Consider the following 20,797-nt stretch of genomic DNA (forward strand, 5'->3'; position numbering starts at 1 on the left):
TACAAGAAAAAAATTTATTTCTCCAAAACAGTTGGGATTGAAGAAATGAAACTTTTTGAGGTTATAAAGGAAGGTTTGAGGTTAGGTTGTACCAAATTTTAAGTTTCCAGGGTGAACGATTCATTTTATATATTATATTTTATAAAATCGACAATTTAAATTGACGTTTGTTGAAACTGAGGTTAAAGGAAAATAACTGATTTCTCCAAAACAGTTGAGATTGAAGAAATGAAACTTTTTGAGGTTATAAAGGAAGGTTTGAGGTTAGCTTGTATCAAATTTTAAGTTTCCAGGGTGAACGATTCATTTTATATATTATATTTTATAAAATCGACAATTTAAATTGACGTTTGTTGAAAGTGAGGTTAAAGGAAAATAATTGATTTCTCCAAAACAGTTGGGATTGAAGAAATGAAACTTTTTGAGGTTATAAAGGAAAGTTTGAGGTTAGGTTGTACCAAATTTTAAGTTTCCAAGGTGAATGATTCATTTTATATACATTTTATAAAATCGACAATTTAAATCGACGTTTGTTGAAAGTAAGGCTAAAAGAAAAAATTTTTTTCTCCAAAACCGTTGGGATTGAAGAAATAAAACTTTTTGAGGTTATAAAGGAAGCTTTGAGGTTAGCTTGTACCAAATTTTAAGTTTCCAAGGTGAACGATTCATTTTATATGTATTCTATAAAATCGCAAATTTAAGTTGACGTTTGCCGAAAATGAGGTTACAAAAAAACTTGATTTCTCTAAAACAATTGGGATTGAAGAATTTAAACATTTTGAGGTTATAAAGGAAGGTTTGAGGTTAGGTTGTACCAAATTTTAAGTTCCCAAGGTGAACGATTCATTTTATATACATTTTACAAAATCGCCAATTTAAATTGACGTTTGTTGAAAGTGAGGTTAAAAGAAAAAAAATTTTTTTTCTCCAAAACCGTTGGGATTGAAGAAATCAAACTTTTTGAGGTTATAAAGGAAGGTTTGAGGTTAGCTTGTACCAAATTTTAAGTTTCCAAGGTGAACAATTCATTTTATATGTATTTTATAAAATCGCCAATTTAAATTGACGTTTGTTGAAAGTGAGGTTAAAAGAAAAAAAATTTTTTTCTCCAAAACCGTTGGGATTGAAGAAATCAAACTTTTTGAGGTTATAAAGGAAGGTTTGAGGTTAGCTTGTACCAAATTTTAAGTTTCCAAGGTGAACAATTCATTTTATATGTATTTTATAAAATCGCCAATTTAAGTTGACGTTTGCCGAAAATAAAGAACTTGATTTCTCTAAAACAATTGGGATTGAAGAAATTAAACATTTTGAGATTATAAAGGAAGGTTTGAGGTTAGGTTGTACCAAATTTTAAGTTTCCAAGGTGAATGATTCATTTTATATACATTTTATAAAATCGACAATTTAAATCGACGTTTGTTGAAAGTGAGGTTAAAAGAAAAAAATGGATTTCTCCAAAACAGTTGGGATTGAAGAAATAAAACTTGTTGAGGTTATAAAGGAAGGTTTGAGGTTAGCTTGTACCAAATTTTAAGTTTCCAAGGTGAACGATTCATTTTATATGTATTTTATAAAATCGCCAATTTAAGTTGACGTTTGCCGAAAATGAGGTTACAAAAAAACTTGATTTCTCTAAAACAATTGGGATTGAAGAAATGAAACATTTTGAGGTTATAAAGGAAGGTTTGAGGTTAGCTTGTACCAAATTTTAAGTTTCCAAGGTGAATGATTCATTTTATAAAATCGACAATTTAAATCGACGTTTGTTGAAAGTGAGGTTAAAAGAAAAAAAATGTTTTCTCCAAAACCGTTGGGATTGAAGTAATAAAACTTTTTGAGGTTATAAAGGAAGGTTTGAGGTCAGCTTGTACCAAATTTTAAGTTTCCAAGGTGAACGATTCATTTTATATGTATTTTATAAAATCGCCAATTTAAGTTGACGTTTGCCGAAAATGGGGTTACAAAAAAACTTGATTTCTCTAAAACAATTGGGATTGAAGAATTTAAATATTTTGAGGTTATAAAGGAAGGTTTGAGGTTAGGTTGTACCAAATTTTAAGTTTCCAAGGTGAATGATTCATTTTATATACATTTTATAAAATCGACAATTTAAATCGACGTTTGTTGAAAGTGAGGTTAAAAGAAAAAAAATGTTTTCTCCAAAACCGTTGGGATTGAAGAAATAAAACTTTTTGAGGTTATAAAGGCAGGTTTGAGGTTAGCTTGTACCAAATTTTAAGTTTCCAAGGTGAACGATTCATTTTATATGTATTTTATAAAATCGCCAATTTAAGTTGACGTTTGCCGAAAATGGGGTTACAAAAAAACTTGATTTCTCTAAAACAATTGGGATTGAAGAATTTAAATATTTTGAGGTTATAAAGGAAGGTTTGAGGTTAGGTTGTACCAAATTTTAAGTTTCCAAGGTGAATGATTCATTTTATATACATTTTATAAAATCGACAATTTAAATCGACGTTTGTTGAAAGTGAGGTTAAAAGAAAAAAATTTTTTTCTCCAAAACCGTTGGGATTGAAGAAATAAAACTTTTTGAGGTTATAAGGGAAGGTTTGAGGTTAGCTTGTACCAAATTTTAAGTTTCCACGGTGAACGATTCATTTTATATGTATTTTATAAAATCGCCAATTTAAGTTGACGTTTGCCAAAAATGAGATTACAAAAAAACTTGATTTCTCTAAAACAATTGGGATTGAAGAAATGAAACATTTTGAGGTTATAAAGGAACGTTTGAGGTTAGCTTGTACCAAATTTTAAGTTTCCAAGGTGAACGATTCATTTTATATGTATTTTATAAAATCGCCAATTTAAGTTGACGTTTGCCAAAAATGAGATTACAAAAAAACTTGATTTCTCTAAAACAATTGGGATTGAAGAAATGAAACATTTTGAGGTTATAAAGGAAGGTTTGAGGTTAGGTTGTACCAAATTTTAAGTTTCCAAGGTGAATGATTCATTTTATATACATTTTATAAAATCGACAATTTAAATCGACGTTTGTTGAAAGTGAGGTTAAAAGAACAAAAATTTTTTCTCCAAAACCGTTGGGATTGAAGAAATAAAACTTTTTGAGGTTATAAGGGAAGGTTTCAGGTTAGCTTGTACCAAATTTTAAGTTTCCAAGGTGAACGATTCATTTTATATGTATTTTATAAAATCGCCAATTTAAGTTGACGTTTGCCAAAAATGAGATTACAAAAAAACTTGATTTCTCTAAAACAATTGGGATTGAAGAAATGAAACATTTTGAGGTTATAAAGGAACGTTTGAGGTTAGCTTGTACCAAATTTTAAGTTTCCAGGGTGAATGATTCATTTTATATACATTTTATAAAATCGACAATTTAAATCGACGTTTGTTGAAAGTGAGGTTAAAAGAAAAAAATTTTTTTTCTCCAAAACCGTTGGGATTGAAGAAATAAAACTTTTTGAGGTTATAAAGGAAGGTTTGAGGTTAGGTTGTACCAAATTTTAAGTTTCCAAGGTGAACGATTCATTTTATATGTATTTTATAAAATCGCCAATTTAAGTTGACGTTTGCCGAAAATGAGGTTACAAAAAAACTTGATTTGTCTAAAACAATTGGGATTGAAGAAATGAAACATTTTGAGGTTATAAAGGAAGGTTTGAGGTTAGCTTGTACCAAATTTTAAGTTTCCAAGGTGAACGATTCATTTTATATACATTTTATAAAATCGACAATTTAAATTGACGTTTGTTGAAAGTGAGGTTAAAAGGAAAAAATTTTTTTCTCCAAAACCGTTGGGATTGAAGAAATAAAACTTTTTGAGGTTATAAAGGAAGGTTTGAGGTTAGGTTGTACCAAATTTTAAGTTTCCAAGGTGAACGATTCATTTTGTATGTATTTTATAAAATCGCCAATTTAAGTTGACGTTTGCCGAAAATGAGGTTACAAAAAACTTGATTTCTCTAAAACAATTGGGATTGAAGAAATGAAACATTTTGAGGTTATAAAGGAAGGTTTGAGGTTAGCTTGTACCAAATTTTAAGTTTCCAAGGTGAATGATTCATTTTATATACATTTTATAAAATCGACAATTTAAATTGACGTTTGTTGAAAGTGAGGTTAAAAGGAAAAAATTTTTTTCTCCAAAACCGTTGGGATTGAAGAAATAAAACTTTTTGAGGTTATAAAGGCAGGTTTGAGGTTAGCTTGTACCAAATTTTAAGTTTCCAAGGTGAACGATTCATTTTATATGTATTTTATAAAATTGCCAATTTAAGTTGACGTTTGCCGAAAATGAGATTACTAAAAAACTTGATTTCTCTAAAACAATTGGTATTGAAGAAATGAAACATTTTGAGGTTATAAAGGAAGGTTTGAGGTTAGGTTGTACCAAATTTTAAGTTTCCAAGGTGAACGATTCATTTTATATACATTTTATAAAATCGACAATTTAAATTGACGTTTGTTGAAAGTGAGGTTAAAAGGAAAAATTTTTTTTCTCCAAAACCGTTGGGATTGAAGAAATAAAACTTTTTGAGGTTATAAAGGAAGGTTTGAGGTTAGGTTGTACCAAATTTTAAGTTTCCAAGGTGAACGATTCATTTTATATGTATTTTATAAAATCGCCAATTTAAGTTGACGTTTGCCGAAAATGAGGTTACAAAAAAACTTGATTTCGCTAAAACAATTGGGATTGAAGAATTTAAATATTTTGAGGTTATAAAGGAAGGTTTGAGGTTAGGTTGTACCAAATTTTAAGTTTCCAAGGTGAATGATTCATTTTATATACATTTTATAAAATCGACAATTTAAATCGACGTTTGTTGAAAGTGAGGTTAAAAGAAAAAAAATTTTTTCTCCAAAACCGTTGGGATTGAAGAAATAAAACTTTTTGAGGTTATAAGGGAAGGTTTGAGGTTAGCTTGTACCAAATTTTAAGTTTCCAGGGTGAATGATTCATTTTATATGCATTTTATAAAATCGCCAATCTAAATTGACGTTTGTTGAAAGTGAGGTTAAAAGAAAAAAATTGATTTCTCCAAAACAGTGGAAATTGAAGAAATGAAACTTTTTGAGGTTATAAAGGAAGGTTTGAGGTTAAGTTGTACCAAATTTTAACGATTTATTTTATATACCATGTCATCATTGCAAGTATGCAACCAATATCACAGTATTGGTATTGCAATACGCGATTTGCTTATATATTCAAGACTTCTAAGTCGTAGAGTTTCTATTTTGTTTCCATTCTAACAGTGACAAGACCTCATCAGCTTTATACTTTTATTAGACTTGACTTTTGAGCTTCTATTAACTCAAATTTCCATCATCAATATCTTTATAATACCTGTAGCAAGTCTCCATATCAACTCTGTCAACTTTATCAACGTTTTGTAGTCGTCCCACTGACCTTTTTCCTTCGAATTTTTCGTCAATAAAGAGTCGAAGGATCTTGAAGCGATGTATTATTATTTTCCATTCTTTAACGGTTATCAGGACCTTCATACATTTGCTCATCTGTTTAAGTATCTCGTCATTTGTTATTTGGTCATCTCAAGGTCGTCTATGCGACTCTCTAGTGATTGATTGAGTGTCCAGCTCTCGAATCCGTAGAAAAGAACAGAAAATAATTAACAACGCAGCTGATGCAAGCAGAGCTACAGGCTCAGGTCACGATTTGTGAAGAGAGTCTTCATAGAGATAGGTTGGGTTCAAAGTATCAGCTTGTATCTGGTCCAATCGTATGTTGAAAGGTGGCTGAGACAATGCTGAAGAATCCGAGAAGCTAAATTCTGCTCCTTCTAACGGCTCTTGTCCCTGACATTTTATTTTTCTATTTTAGAGTTGTGAAAAATCTATTCTCAAAATGTTAATCCTAGCAATAAATTTGTCATGGCTGGAAATTTTAATGTAAGCATCGACGAATAAAGCTCATAAAAGACGCAGCTGGTGGAAGTGATGGAGAGTTATGCAATAAAATATTTGTTCACTTCCTCGACGAGAATAACAGGAAAGACAGCTTGTTACATTAATAATAACATCTTTTCGAACTGTTGCCCAAATAAGTTGTGTTATGCAACTAATTATACATATCATGTTGTCATGTAAATATAAGAAAAAGCCGTCTTGCCCAACTTTCGATCGACACCAAGTTGTTCCAAATTACCTCACTGTAAAGTATAATAATCCAACAATATTTAAATTTTCTCTTTTATAACTCAAGTCTGGATGTCATAAAACGAAATGTAACCAAGTTTTACGTTAATAGTCCTCAAAGTTTCAATGTTAACGCAAGAAGTTTGAAAATGTTGTCTTTCTGGCGAATATACAGGTTTTTCTGATTACAAAAACATACGTCTTTTTCTTATTGTTTTAGAATAAAGCTAAAAATAAACTTTTTTTTAGTGACGTTAAAGAAATTAAATTTACAGTTTCCTGTAAATTATAACTAAAAATTAAAAGAACATATTTTTAATATTTGAAACAAACACATTTGTTGAATTATTTAATTTATATTTGTTTTACACAAAACTTGGAATAGATTGCATTATTTCACCTTTTTTTTATTAATATTTAATATTATTATTAAATGACTTAATAAATTATTGATAGATGGCGCTCAGTATTCGAAAATTTTCTGAAGTGTCAAATTAAAAATCGTGTACAACAAAAGTTTTTAAAGATAAAATGTTAAGTTATGGCAATATACTAAATTGGTGTGCTGATTAAGTAATCTGAGGTCGGTTATAGTTGAGACGTTTATTCCATATCCTATCTTTTCTGTCGAATGATCATGCTAAATCAGGTTGTGTCATCAAGCCAAGCTAATTTTTCTTAAATTAAACTAGTTAGAGTTAAGATATTATCACGTCGGATTATTCCGACATATGTACACAAGATGTGACCAACATTATCATTGTTAATTATGAAGGATTTTCATTTAAGCTTATTAACACCTGCTTAATTGTAAATGCCTAGTTAAATCAAATCAATGATTGTTACAATTGAATTAATTAATTTGTTGTTTATTTTCAGATCTTATTGTGAAAGAATCTTCCGAGATTGTCGATTACAAACATGTTACGTACAATCTCCAGCGTATCCAGGAGTTTATCCAAGAAACCTTCACTGTAGATATTATTTAAACACCCGCTTGCCGTTCATTAAGCTTTACATCGAAAACGAAGAGTTCAACATCGACGGTCAAAGATGCGAGAACATCATGACGTGCCCAATGAGACCCATTTCATCAGGTAAAAATTCTAAAAATTGTACAAAAAAAGTGAATAAATCAAAAAGGAATGAAAAAAGGGGTTAATAAGAGTTCAAAAGATAGAAAATATGAAAACAAAGCGATGCTCCGGCGTTTACAGATTAAAAAGAACACAAAAAAAGGTCGGGTTCGACGGATTCGAGTCGAACGGCTACCGACAAAAGAGGCAATGCAAAAATTGCATCCTGAAAGAACGGGGGCTACCAAAAAAAAACTGTTGAAACGAGGGCGCGAACTGAAAATAGGTGTGTGGGGATGAAAAACGAGGGAGGATAGGGCCGAAAAGTTAATTGGTACATCGGCCGTATCGAATTGAAAACGGCCGCGGAGCTTCAACTCTGGGGAGAGAGCGCTGGTAAACAAAACGGCTTTATCGGCTTATTGTTTCGCGTTATTCCCCAAAAGGTTTCAAACTCTGAAGGGGATGACTCGATTAAACAACAACAACCGCCAACAAGGACTTTTCTAATCATTTTAATTGTTTTAGAAAGAACGAAAACAAAAAAATTGTCATGATTTTCTATTGAAAGAGAAGAGGGAGTCCATTTAGAGGGGTAGTTCCCCAATCCCCAAAAACTAACCCTCGAACTACCTAAAACTTTTCTATCGACCATATAAAACCGGCTGCCCGTAGTGGAGTTGGACCAGAAGCATTTTAATAAAACCTTTAGTGTTGGGTAAACATACTCTGCTAGAAAGGAAAGGTTTGGGTACATAAAATCAACACATTTATGCCACCAATTTTAAGTGATTACTATAGATATCGTTATCACTAAAAATATGATATAATAAAATTTAAAATGTTTAAATTAGCATTATATAAAAGTATATTATTTTAATTACAAGTATGCAACCAACATCACAGTGTAATATTGGTTGCATATTTGATTTCACAAAATAACCAGAAGTGACAGTGGCAGTAAGGGTAGGCACACACGGTCGATTTTTGTCGGCCTATAATTTAGTCGATGGACATAAATGTATTCAGTTTAATGTAGGTGCACACACAACACAATTACAAATCAACTCGATTTTTTAATCAAAAGGAGACGATGTGCACTTATGATTAAAAAGTTGTGCAACTATCATACAACTCTGATAATGCCACAGCTTCATATTGAAGCGCACACACAGTCGATAGTTGAGTTGAGATTATTAGGAATTTAGGTTGCGCGCGCAACTTTAATGAGAGTTGAAGTGTCTTCTCTAGTAACATAAATCAATTACTACTTTAGTTTCTCTCAATTATTTTATGATAAGTGAATTTATATCAAAAATTAAGTTAAATTATTTTCCGTTTTACTACCGCAGTTAATTATATACTATACTAAATACAGTTAATTAATTATCGTACCCGACGTCATCATTGCAAGTATGCAACCAATATCACAGTGCAATACGCATCATACGCAAATCGCGTATTGCAATACCAATATTGTGATATTGGTTGCATTCTTGCAATGATGACGTAATTTAATTTTATATTTATATTCAATTCAATATAAATACAAGTTGTTTCGAAATCGATATGTGTGTGCATACAACACGATTTATGAACAACTAAACAGTTTAGTCGGTTATAAATTGATAATGCATCTTGATTTCAATCCAATCCAACTAAACTGTTTCGTCGATGAATAATCGACCGTGTGTGCCTACCCTAACCCGCCAAATCTGACATCATATTATAGCGAATTACCCAAGGTCTGTAGAACATAAGGTTACCTAATTCCCTATGGCTCTGTAGTATCGAATATTACCCCGCAGATTGACGTCACTGGTTCGATACAGTCAGAGTAAAAGATAGTCTATATTGGGGTACAGTCCAGGTACAGTCTATATAAAATATTTAAACCTCGCATCGTGTTGTGTTGTTCATAGAACCAGCTACGTCACTGACCCACCTTGCCTCTCAGAGGAGGAGAATTGGTATTGGGTAACCTTATGTTCTATAGACCTTGCGAATTACCAAGGTCTGTTGCTATTAGTGGTAAAGATTTGGCGGGACTCTGCTAGTGTCATTTTTGATTAAGACGGCTAAACCCAAATGATTACTATATAATCAAATATACGTACTTTTCTAATACTACTTCAATAAAAATATACAACAATCTAGCGCTTAATAACAATTAAAACTAGAATTAACACTAAACCTAGAACTAGAATCATTTGGGTTTAGCCACACGTCTCTAAAAACGGCTAAACTTGAATGATTCCAGTTCTCGGTATAGTGTTAGTTCTAATTTTGCACTTTCACTGTCACTAGAATTAGAACTAGAAGCATTTGGGTTTAGCCGTACGTCTCTTAAGACGGCTAAACCCGAATGATTCTAGTTCTAGGTCTAGCACTGCATAACAATCAAAACTAGAACTAACACTAGACCTAGAACTAGAAAGTTTCGGGTAGAAACCCGAATGTTTCTAGTTCTAGGTCTAGTGTTAGTTCTAGTTTTACACTTGCACTGTTACTTTTAGGTTTAGGTTACTTTTAGGTTTAGCTACACGTCTCTAAAGACGGCTAAACCTGAATGATTCTAGTTCTAGGTATAGTGTTAATTCTAGTTTTAATTGTTATTAAGCGCTAGATTGTTGTATATTTTTATTGAAGTAGTTGAAAGGAGGTATAGTGTTAGTTCTAGTTTTACACTTGCACTGTTACTTTTAGGTTTAGGTTACTTTTAGGTTTAGCTACACGTCTCTAAAGACGGCTAAACCTGAATGATTCTAGTTCTAGGTATAGTGTTAGTTCTAGTTTTACACTTGCACTGTTACTATGTAGAATTAACACTATACCTAGAACTAGAATCATTCAGGTTTAACCGTCTTTAGAGACGTGTGGCTAAACCTGAATGATTCTAGTTGTAAGTATAGTGTTAGTTCTAATTTTACACTTGCACTGTTATTATGTAGAATTAACACTATACCTAGAACTAAAATCATTCAGGTTTAGCCGTCTTTAGAGATGTGTGGCTAAACCTGAATGATTCTAGTTCTAGGTATAGTGTTAGTTCTAATTTTACACTAGCACTGTTACTATGTAGAATCAACACTCTACCTAGAACTAGAATCATTCAGGTTTAGCCGTCTTTAGAGACGTGTGGCTAAACTAGCCACACTAGTAGTTTTAACTTTACACTTGCACTGTTACTATATAGAATTAACACTATACCTAGAACTAGAATCATTCAGGTTTAGCCGTCTTTAGAGACGTGTGGCTAAACCTGAATGATTCTAGTTCTAGGTATAGTGTTAGTTCTAATTTTACACTAGCACTGTTACTATGTAGAATTAACACTCTACCTAGAACTAGAATCATTCAGATTTAGCCGTCTTTAGAGACGTGTGGCTAAACCTGAATGATTGTAGTTCTAGGTATAGTGTTAGTTCTAATTTTACACTTGCACTGTCACTAGAATTAGAACTAGAAGCATTTGGGTTTAGCCGCACGTCTCTAAAGACGGCTAAATCCGAATGATTTTAGTTCTAAGTATAGTGTTAGTTCTAGTTTTACACTAGTACGCTCACTAAAAGTAACACTATACCTAGAACTAGAATTGCACGTCTCTAAAAACAGATACGTTCATTACAACAACGTTCATAGGGAGTTGGATAACCTTATACAGTATGTTTACTCAACGGACCTTGATTCTGTGCTTTTGGTAGTTCGTGATAAGATGGCGGATTTTAAATCGAGGTCACAAAACGAAGTGCCGCCAACATCAAACGAATCGACGTCAGTGTCATTTCTATTTATTCTGTGCCTCCAACATCAGGAATGCCATTCAATTTTGAAAGTAACTGGATTATAGAGATATGTTGAGTTACAAGCAGGTTCTAACATCGAACGTGGAAGTTGAAGCAACTGACGCATGCGAGTCAAGTGTTATAAAGTTCGTTGAGGACGAAGTAATGATTGTTACGGAGGCTCTTGACTGCCTATTTGATTACGGAGAGTATTGATTTTATCTGCATCCGATCTGTAAGTTTTAAAAAGGATGTCCTCTCTAAGCGGGGAAATAATTTCGAGCGTTGATGCTTCGTCGTTCATTATAGTGACAAAAATACGAAAATTAAAAAAAAAACAACCATATCAAGTACAATAACAACAACTTTATTATACTTTTGCCATACTCCTGATAAACTATCTAGAGGATATTTACCATGGGTTTTCTTCTAGAGATTGTATAAGATTGGCTTAAGTCTATATCTCTACCAAAGATAGATACATTAAAGCTTTTTGAACTCTATGAACGATATCTCCAACAAAACGTTAATGAGTAAGATGTCCCGAGTTGGACCTAGAGATGTCCAGTTATGCCTCGAGTACTCTTGTTTTCGTTTTGTTTTAATTACTTAATACCTCTTAGATTTTAGATACTTAGAACAAAAATAAATCTTTAGTACTTTATAAAAATGAGGTTAGATTTTGCCATTTTTCGAGTTTAAAATCAATTCGAAACACTTCATCACCGTTTCAATTTTTAGGTCAAGAAAATTGCCCCTTCGATTACATCAAAATCTACGATGGTAAAAACGAGTTCAGTCCCGTAATAGGAACGTTTTGCGGAATGGGAAAATTCCCTTACTCAATCATCGGAACGTCTCAAGACCTTTTCGTCGAATTCGTTTCATCACCGGCAGGTAAATCCATAACTAATAATAATTATTTACGTAACCAGTTATAAAAAAACAAAATTAGCCGTTTCATAACGTGTTAAATACAAAATTTTTTCTAATTCCATTGAAAAAGGAATTTTTGTTCAAAACTTGACTTATTCTATTAGTGACAGATGTCAAATTTTAGATTTTTTTTTTACTGCTACATAATTTATTTTATTTTTGTTAAAAAAAAGGATAAAAACGCGAATTACAATAAAAAATACGTTTTATAAAACTTCAAATTCATTCAAATTGTCACATTGACAACTAAAAAATTAATGGCGCAATGTCGCCAACTTAAATTTTTTCCATAAAATGTTACTAAAATCGCATTACACCATCGGATGCGAATCACGAAAAATTAATTAGTGTTAAGTACAAAATTTTATCTAATTCCATTAAAAAAGGAATTTTGGTTCAAAACTTGACTTATTCTATTAGTGACAGATGTCAAATTTCAATTGACAATTAGATAATTTTTTTTTACTGCTACATACCTATTTCTCTACATTGTCAAAATTTATTTTATTTTTGTTAAAAAAAAGGATAAAAACGCGAATTACAATAAAAAACACGTTTCATAAGACTTCAAATTCATTCAAATTGTCACATTGACAACTAAAAAAATTAATGGCGCAATGTTACCAACTTAAATTTTTTCCATAAAATGTTACTAAAATCTCATTACACCATCGGATGCGAATCACAAAAAATTAATTAGTGTTAAGTACAAAATTTTATCTAATTCCATTAAAAAAGGAATTTTTGTTCAAAACTTGACTTATTCTATTAGTGACAGATGTCGAATTTCAATTGACAATTAGATAATTTTTTTTTACTGCTACATACCTATTTCCTTACATTGTCAAAATTTATTTTATTTTTGTTAAAAAAAAGGATAAAAACGCGAATTACAATAAAAAACACGTTTTATAAAACTTCAAATTCATTCAAATTGTCACATTGACAACTAAAAAAATTAATGGCGCAATGTCACCAACTTAAATTTTTTCCATAAAATGTTACTAAAATCTCATTACACCATCGGATGCGAATCACAAAAAATTAATTAGTGTTAAGTACAAAATTTTATCTAATTCCATTAAAAAGGGAATTTTGGTTTAAAACTTGACTTATTCTATTAGTGATAGATGTCAAATTTCATTTGACAATTAGATAATTTTTTTTTACTGCTACATACCTATTTCCTTACATTGTCAAAATTTATTTTATTTTTGTTAATAAAAAAAGGATAAAAACGCGAATTACAATAAAAAACACGTTTCATAAGACTTCAAATGCATTCAAATTATCACATTGACAACTAAAAAGTTAATGGCGCAATGTCACCAACTTAAATTTTTTCCATAAAATGTTACTAAAATCTCATTACACCATCGGATGCGAATCACAAAAAATTAATTAGTGTTAAGTACAAAATTTTATCTAATTCCATTAAAAAAGCAATTTTTGTTCAAAACTTGACTTATTCTATTAGTGACAGATGTCAAATTTCAATTGACAATTAGATAATATTTTTTTACTGCTACATACCTATTTCTCTACATTGTCAAAATTTATTTTATTTTTGTTACAAAAAAAGGATAAAAACGCGAATTACAATAAAAAACACGTTTCATAAGACTTCAAATTCATTCAAATTGTCACATTGACAACTAAAAAAATTAATGTCGCAATGTTACCAACTTAAATTTTTTCCATAAAATGTTACTAAAATCTCATTACACCATCGGATGCGAATCACGAAAAATTAATTAGTGTTAAGTACAAAATTTTATCTAATTCCTTTAAAAAAGGGATTTTTGTTCAAAACTTGACATATTCTATTAGTGACAGATGTCAAATTTCAATTGACAATTAGATAATTTTTTTTACTGCTACATACCTATTTCTCTACATTGTCAAAATTTATTTTATTTTTGTTAAAAAAAAAAGGATAAAAACGCGAATTACAATAAAAAACACGTTTCATAAGACTTCAAATTCATTCAAATTGTCACATTGACAACTAAAAAAATTAATGGCGCAATGTCACCAACTTAAATTTTTTCCATAAAATGTTACTAAAATCTCATTACACCATCGGATGCGAATCAGAAAAAATTAATTAGTGTTAAGTACAAAATTTTATCTAATTCCATTAAAAAAGGATTTTTTGTTCAAAACTTGACTTATTCTATTAGTGATAGATATCAAATTTCATTTGACAATTAGATATTTTTTTTTTACTGCTACATACCTATTTTTCTACATTGTCAAAATGTATTTTATTTATGTTAAAAAAAAGGATAAAAACGCGAATTACAATAAAAAACACGTTTTATAAAACTTCAAATTCATTCAAATTGTCACATTGACAACTAAAAAAATTAATGGCGCAATGTCACCAACTTAAATTTTTTCCATAAAATGTTACTAAAATCTCATTACACCATCGGATGCGAATCACAAAAAATTAATTAGTGTTAAGTACAAAATTTTATCTAATTCCTTTAAAAAAGGGATTTTTGTTCAAAACTTGACTTATTCTATTAGTGACAGATGTCAAATTTCAATTGACAATTAGATAATATTTTTTTACTGCTACATACCTATTTCTCTACATTGTCAAAATTTATTTTATTTTTGTTAAAAAAAAAGGATAAAAACGCGAATTACAATAAAAAACACGTTTCATAAGACTTCAAATTCATTCAAATTGTCACATTGACAACTAAAAAAATTAATGGCGCAATGTCACCAACTTAAATTTTTTCCATAAAATGTTACTAAAATCTCATTACACCATCGGATGCGAATCAGAAAAAATTAATTAGTGTTAAGTACAAAATTTTATCTAATTCCATTAAAAAAGGAATTTTTGTTCAAAACTTGACTTATTCTATTAGTGACAGATGTCGAATTTCAATTGACAATTAGATAATTTTTTTTACTGCTACATACCTATTTCCTTACATTGTCAAAATTTATTTTATTTTTGTTAAAAAAAAGGATAAAAACGCGAATTACAATAAAAAACACGTTTTATAAAACTTCAAATTCATTCAAATTGTCACATTGACAACTAAAAAGTTAATGGCGCAATGTCACCAACTTAAATTTTTTCCATAAAATGTTACTAAAATCTCATTACACCATCGGATGCGAATCAGAAAAAATTAATTAGTGTTAAGTACAAAATTTTATCTAATTCCATTAAAAAAGGAATTTTTGTTCAAAACTTGACTTATTCTATTAGTGACAGATGTCAAATTTCAATTGACAATTAGATAATATTTTTTTACTGCTACATACCTATTTCTCTACATTGTCAAAATTTATTTTATTTTTGTTAAAAAAAAAGGATAAAAACGCGAATTACAATAAAAAACACGTTTCATAAGACTTCAAATTCATTCAAATTGTCACATTGACAACTAAAAAAATTAATGGCGCAATGTCACCAACTTAAATTTTTTCCATAAAATGTTACTAAAATCTCATTACACCATCGGATGCGAATTACAAAAAATTAATTAACTTAAGCATAAACATAACAAAAAACAAATCTTATTATCTAGGTCCTTTGCTCAACACCGGATTTCATTTCAACGTTGGAAACTGGCCCGGACACGTCGACACCGCCGGAAGTAGAAACGGAACGTGCGATTGGTTACTTTCTTCAGAGAGCTTAAGAGCTTCTGGCGATTCCGAAGGAATTTTCTTATCCGTCGCTCATTGGTATCCGCCCCATACGAGTTGTACGTATTTAATGCAAGGAGAGGAAGGAGAAATTGTTAGGTTATATTTTCCTAGGTGAGTTTTCATTTTCAGGAACTAAATAGTTGAGGTTAAATTAATAAATTTGCATAAATTAAAACAGTTATATATATTAAAATAACGTCATTGTGACATATTTATTTCAAAACATGATGAGACAAAACTCCCTGTTAATTTTACCAACTTTACAACAATTTGACAGGTATTATAGAAAAAAAACGAACTTGTAGGTGTTAATTTCGTTTAATGAATCATAATGAAAAAAATGATTTAACAAAAAAAATAAATTAATTATGATAACAATTTAGATCTAGAACTAAACGCAATATAAGCAACAAGAAGTGATAAAGTAGCAGCTAAAAATTCGCTTTTTAACCAAGGTCCATTAAAAGCCCCTGGATGATTAATAGTAACTCCAAATAACTCTGTGATTCCCGAAATTTCTTCCCCATTACGTAAAGCTTTACGAACAGCTGTATAACCATCTTCATCAAAAATTCTTATATTTCTATCTCCTCGTTTTGCGGAAGCGTTTACTTCGGTCCAACTAACCTATAAAAATTAATTAATTAGTAATTAACTCATAAAATTAAAGAATTAACCAACCTGATATTTATTTTGCCCAGTACTAGAAACAGGTACAACATTTCCATCAACCTCAGCATACAAATTAGTTAACCCCCCCGAAGTGCATTCAACTTCAAATTCGGCGATATAAGCAATATTCGATACAATCGTAGCATCTTGTGTCGTAAACGAATTTGAGGTTACCTTCGGTTGGCTGCAAGTTTCGGCATAGCTCGACGCGAACAAAGCGAAACACGCGATTATTACGCCGTATTGAACCATTTTCTTACAAAAATCGATGATTTCGCGACGAGTTTAATTCAAAAACTGATTCGAAACGGTTAAAATCGAAAAACGAAGTGTTGAAGTGACACGTACGAAAGTTAGTTGTCACTTTTTGACAACCAATCGATGATTTGGAGGTTCGCCGGTAAAGAAGCGAACTTTTTCGAAATTAACTTAATTCGTTTGAATTAAAATTTTTTATTATTATTACGGCGTATTGAGATTATCGCGAAGAGTTTGATTCAAAAACTAATTCGAATCGGTTAAAATCAAAAAAACGATGTGTTCGAAACTTAGTTGTCAGTTTTTGACAATCGATTTGGAGGTTCGCCGGTAAGGTAGCGAACTTACTCAAAATTAACTCGTTTAAATTAATAAATAAAATTGTTATTGTTGGGTTTAAATTGGATGAATAAAGAAAATAATTGGATTAAATTGAATTAAATTGAATTGAATTTAAATTGAGTTAATTAAAATTAATTTTGAAATGATAAAATTTGTTTTGTGTCGCCATCTATCGGTGACAAATCGAAACATAAACGCTTAAAATAAACGTTGATTTAGATTTATATTGTATATTTAAACAAAATAGTTATAATTTTCTATTCACTACTCGTTCGAGAACCTTTTACTCGACGTCAAAATCCTCTTTATTCCGTGTTTTAGTTTAAAAGAGTTATTAGCGCCATCTATGCTTCATATTTCAAAGTACTTTTTTTAAAACATTTAAATTTTAGTTTTAATTAATTAGACATCAATAATGTACAATTTATAAACAACACAAATATTTAAATCGGATTTTTATGGATTAATTACCACCTTTTTGACTGACAGTTCAATTAGAATGTAGATAACTTCACTTATTATTCCATGCAACATATACAGCTCGAACCAATAATCGAAAATAATTAATACCTATATAAGATTTATAATTAATAATTATGTTTAATACCAATATAATTAATATAAATATTAATGAAATGTTTTAAAATTCCGTGTCATCCACCTGCGCCATCTTTCCGTACATACTCCAATGACTATTAACGTGTAATTTTAGTTGCATAATCTTCAAAAAATAATTTAAATTTAATTTATTCTATAGTTTTCGAATAAATCGGATAGAATCGCCGATTCATCCGATTGAAGAAGATTGCGGGGAATCTTTAACGTTATACGACGCATCTTGGCCGGATGATTCGAGGATAATCAAGACTTTTTGTGATACCTTCTCCAAAGCAATGGAAAAGCACGATTTTGTGTCAACAGGGAATGCTTTATTCGTTCGATTCGAGAGTAAAACCGGAAGTTATAGCGGGTAATAAACTAAACAAAACATAAATAAACCATATTTAAATTTACTTATAATTATGTTTTAGATCTAGTTTATATTATTGGGCTCATTACGATTTCTTCAATAACACTCGATTGGGTGAGCCAGTTCCTGAAAAAGCTTGCGATGAAGTTTTCGCCTCGTGGAAATCAAAAAAGGGATGGTTACGTTCGCCGTTAAATACTTTGGTGTATAAACAAAACCCTAGTAGTGAGGATGTGCAATGTTTGTACAGGTTTGTAACGGATAAGCGACTTTACGCAAGAGTTATCTTAACGATTTGTAACGTGCGGTTTAAAGAGCATCCATACAACTCGGGGTTATGCACGAATTGTTTGGAGGATCGTTTAGATAAATTATTAATTTGGGAACCTCTCCCACCGGGGGCGAATAATTCGCACCCCCCAATTTCTTTATCAAAAGCAGCCCAAAGCGGGGAAGTAACCTGCATTTGCAACCGCCACACAGGATCAACCACCGTTATTTCACGAGGTGAACAATTAAATTTGCAATTAATCGTTGATTCAGCTCACGCAGCTATTAGTTATTTCAAACATAATTCACCATTGTTTGAAGCAACTTATGAATTCGTGCATGGTCCATTGTGTGGACCCCCGATTATTCACCCAACGACTGATGGTGATATTCATTATCCTTATTACGAAGCGATAGGTTACGTTGAGCCACCAAAGAGTATTCGTTGCATTTGGGAAATTCGAGTCAATCGAGATCGCGATTTGCTTTTAGTTTTCGATCGGATTAAGTTTGCTTCAAAGTTTTGCGATGATGGAATAATTGATTTTTTTATAAAAGGTCAACTAAATCCGTATCTTTCAATTTGTGGCGAAAACGTTTCCTTAGCTAAAGAACTTCCAGTGTTAACAGCGGAACAATTAAGCCCCGACGGGCGAGAACCCGGCGTTATCATCCAATTTATTGGGACAACATCCCCAACGAGGGCTGCTTTTAAAATCGCATGGACCGAACTTTATCATTTACCAAGAAACACCGATGGGAGTTTATCATCAAAGTTATTAACGTCAAAATTAACGGAGGGGGGGAGTTTTGGTGATGGGATGTTGGAACATTGCGAATTTAAATGCCCCGGTGAAGCTGGGTTGTGTATTCCGGCTCGTTTGGTGTGTAATGGTGTGATAAATTGTCCGAATATAACCGGAAATCGCGTTGGTGACGACGAAGAAAGTGATGAGTCGGAGAAATTGTGTCGGAAAGAGGAGGTTTTTGAGTACAATTGGTTGTATATTGGTATAGCATCGATTGGGTCGTTGGTTTTGTTGTGTTGTGTTTGCGTTTGTTTGTGTAGGAGGTGTTTTTGTAAAAATTATTGTAATGACGATGATTAAACAATTAAGCGAGACAAAAAGAACGAAAGGAAACGTGAAACGAGACTTTAATAACTAATTAATTAATTAACTAATCGACGAAAACGCCTTATCCAAAAGAATATAAACAAAAAAATCAAGTTAATTTTAAAGTAAAAGAGACGGAAAAATTAGTTATCGAGGAGTTAGTGTTCATTTACACAGTCAAATTTAATACTGTGTTCTAAAGGCACAAACCACCGAAGTTCACTAATCACTTCGTTTTTAAAGAAAGTATCCCATGCGTTAATTAGAAAGGTAAATGAGTTAATAAAGAATAATAAGGAAATGGAAAGCGCAAGTGTTCTAACATAAATCATAGTTTATCCAAAAAATAACAAAAAAAGAAAAAAAATGTCTATATATTTTAAGATTTTTTAACAATGAACAAGAAAAAATTGAATTGTGTAAATATATATTCCTATGTAATTTCGCATACATAAGTGATAAAACCGACAGATGATTACAAAAAAAAAGGAAATTGTTCTAAAAAATAATGATGATTATTTATTTCCCATCATTTTTATCCAAATTCCTTCAAAATTATTTTATTTTAACAATTTAAATTTGCCGCTTAAAAAAAAATTATTTAGCGCCATCTTTGGGTTGAAATCGAAACTAATTTGTGTAGCTGTCAATTTGTAAGCTTCTTTAACCATCTCAACATTTTTTATAATTTTCGTGTTAAATTCTACTTATTATTAAAAATGAAGTTTTTAAACAAATTCCGCATATTGTTGTAACATCTTTAAGTCTCGCGATGTGATTTTATCCCCGAATCCTGTGATAAACAACTTTAGTGAAATTTTAAATTTCAATCATCGGATTTCGTTCAAAACTCTTATTTTTGTGTTTGCTAATTGAGTCGGAACGTTTAACTCGGAGTGATAAAGGTAAATTATTTATTTATTTCATTTTTAGTTTTAACCCGATTTATTTTAACTTTATTAGCGCTACCTTTGGGTTGAAATCAAAACTAATTTGTGTACCTGTCAATTTTTTAGTTTTGGTCATTTCAACATTTTTTATAATTTTCGTGTTAAATTCTACTTATTATTAAAAATGAAGTATCGTAACGAGTTTTTAAACAAATTCCGCATATTGTTGTAACATCTTTAAGCCTCGCGATGTGATTTTATCCCCGAATCCTGTGATAAACAACTTTAGTGAAATTTTAAATTTCAATCATCGGATTTCGTTCAAAACTCTTATTTTTGTGTTTGCTAATTGAGTCGGAACGTTTAACTCGGAGTGATAAAGGTAAATTATTTATTTATTTCCTTTTTAGTTTTAACCCGATTTATTTTATCTTTATTAGCGCCATCTTTGGGTTGAAATCAAAACTAATTGTGTATCTGTCAATTTGTAAGCTACTTTATTTATCTCATCAATTTTTATAATTTTCGTGTTAAAAATGTGGTTGTTATTAAAAAGTAACTATCGTAACGCGTTTTTAAACAAATTCCGCATATTGTTGTCAAATATTTAAGTCTCGCGATGTGATTTTATCCCCGAATTCTGTGATAAACAATACTT

At 30.8% G+C, this 20,797-nt stretch overlaps 2 protein-coding genes across 6 annotated transcripts in view; one reads left to right on the plus strand and one right to left on the minus strand.

The window, feature by feature from the left end:
- The window catches only part of LOC111421425 (uncharacterized), a 160,597-nt gene extending 140,839 nt beyond the window's left edge, over positions 1-19,758 (plus strand). For all 5 annotated transcript variants that reach the window (XM_071195946.1, XM_071195943.1, XM_071195944.1 and 2 more), the window contains 5 exons: positions 7,021-7,238; positions 11,744-11,899; positions 15,499-15,733; positions 17,652-17,864; positions 17,926-19,758. In XM_071195946.1, the coding sequence (XP_071052047.1) occupies positions 7,021-7,238; positions 11,744-11,899; positions 15,499-15,733; positions 17,652-17,864; positions 17,926-19,243 (2,140 nt within the window). In that variant the 3' untranslated portion in view covers positions 19,244-19,758. The remainder of the gene's footprint in view (positions 1-7,020; positions 7,239-11,743; positions 11,900-15,498; positions 15,734-17,651; positions 17,865-17,925) is intronic.
- Positions 15,922-16,732, minus strand: LOC111421426 (Translocon-associated protein delta). Its single transcript, XM_023054578.2, has 2 exons — positions 16,304-16,732; positions 15,922-16,249 (listed from the first exon to the last, which is right to left on the minus strand). The coding sequence occupies exons 1-2, from the start codon at positions 16,544-16,546 to the stop codon at positions 15,989-15,991; spliced, it is 504 nt and encodes a 167-aa protein (XP_022910346.1). The 5' UTR covers positions 16,547-16,732; the 3' UTR covers positions 15,922-15,988.
- Positions 19,759-20,797: the final 1,039 nt, after the last annotated feature.

The sequence above is a fragment of the Onthophagus taurus genome, chromosome 5 (assembly GCF_036711975.1).
Source record: "Onthophagus taurus isolate NC chromosome 5, IU_Otau_3.0, whole genome shotgun sequence".
Taxonomy (NCBI): domain Eukaryota; kingdom Metazoa; phylum Arthropoda; class Insecta; order Coleoptera; family Scarabaeidae; genus Onthophagus; species Onthophagus taurus.

Coding starts and splice junctions, on each gene's coding strand:
- LOC111421426 (XM_023054578.2), bottom strand. CDS start 16,546: ATGGTTCAATACGGCGTAATAATCGCGTGTTTCGCTTTGTTCGCGTCG. Junction 16,250..16,303: donor CTGGGCAAAATAAATATCAG/GTTGGTTAATTC, acceptor TAATTTTTATAG/GTTAGTTGGACCGAAGTAAA.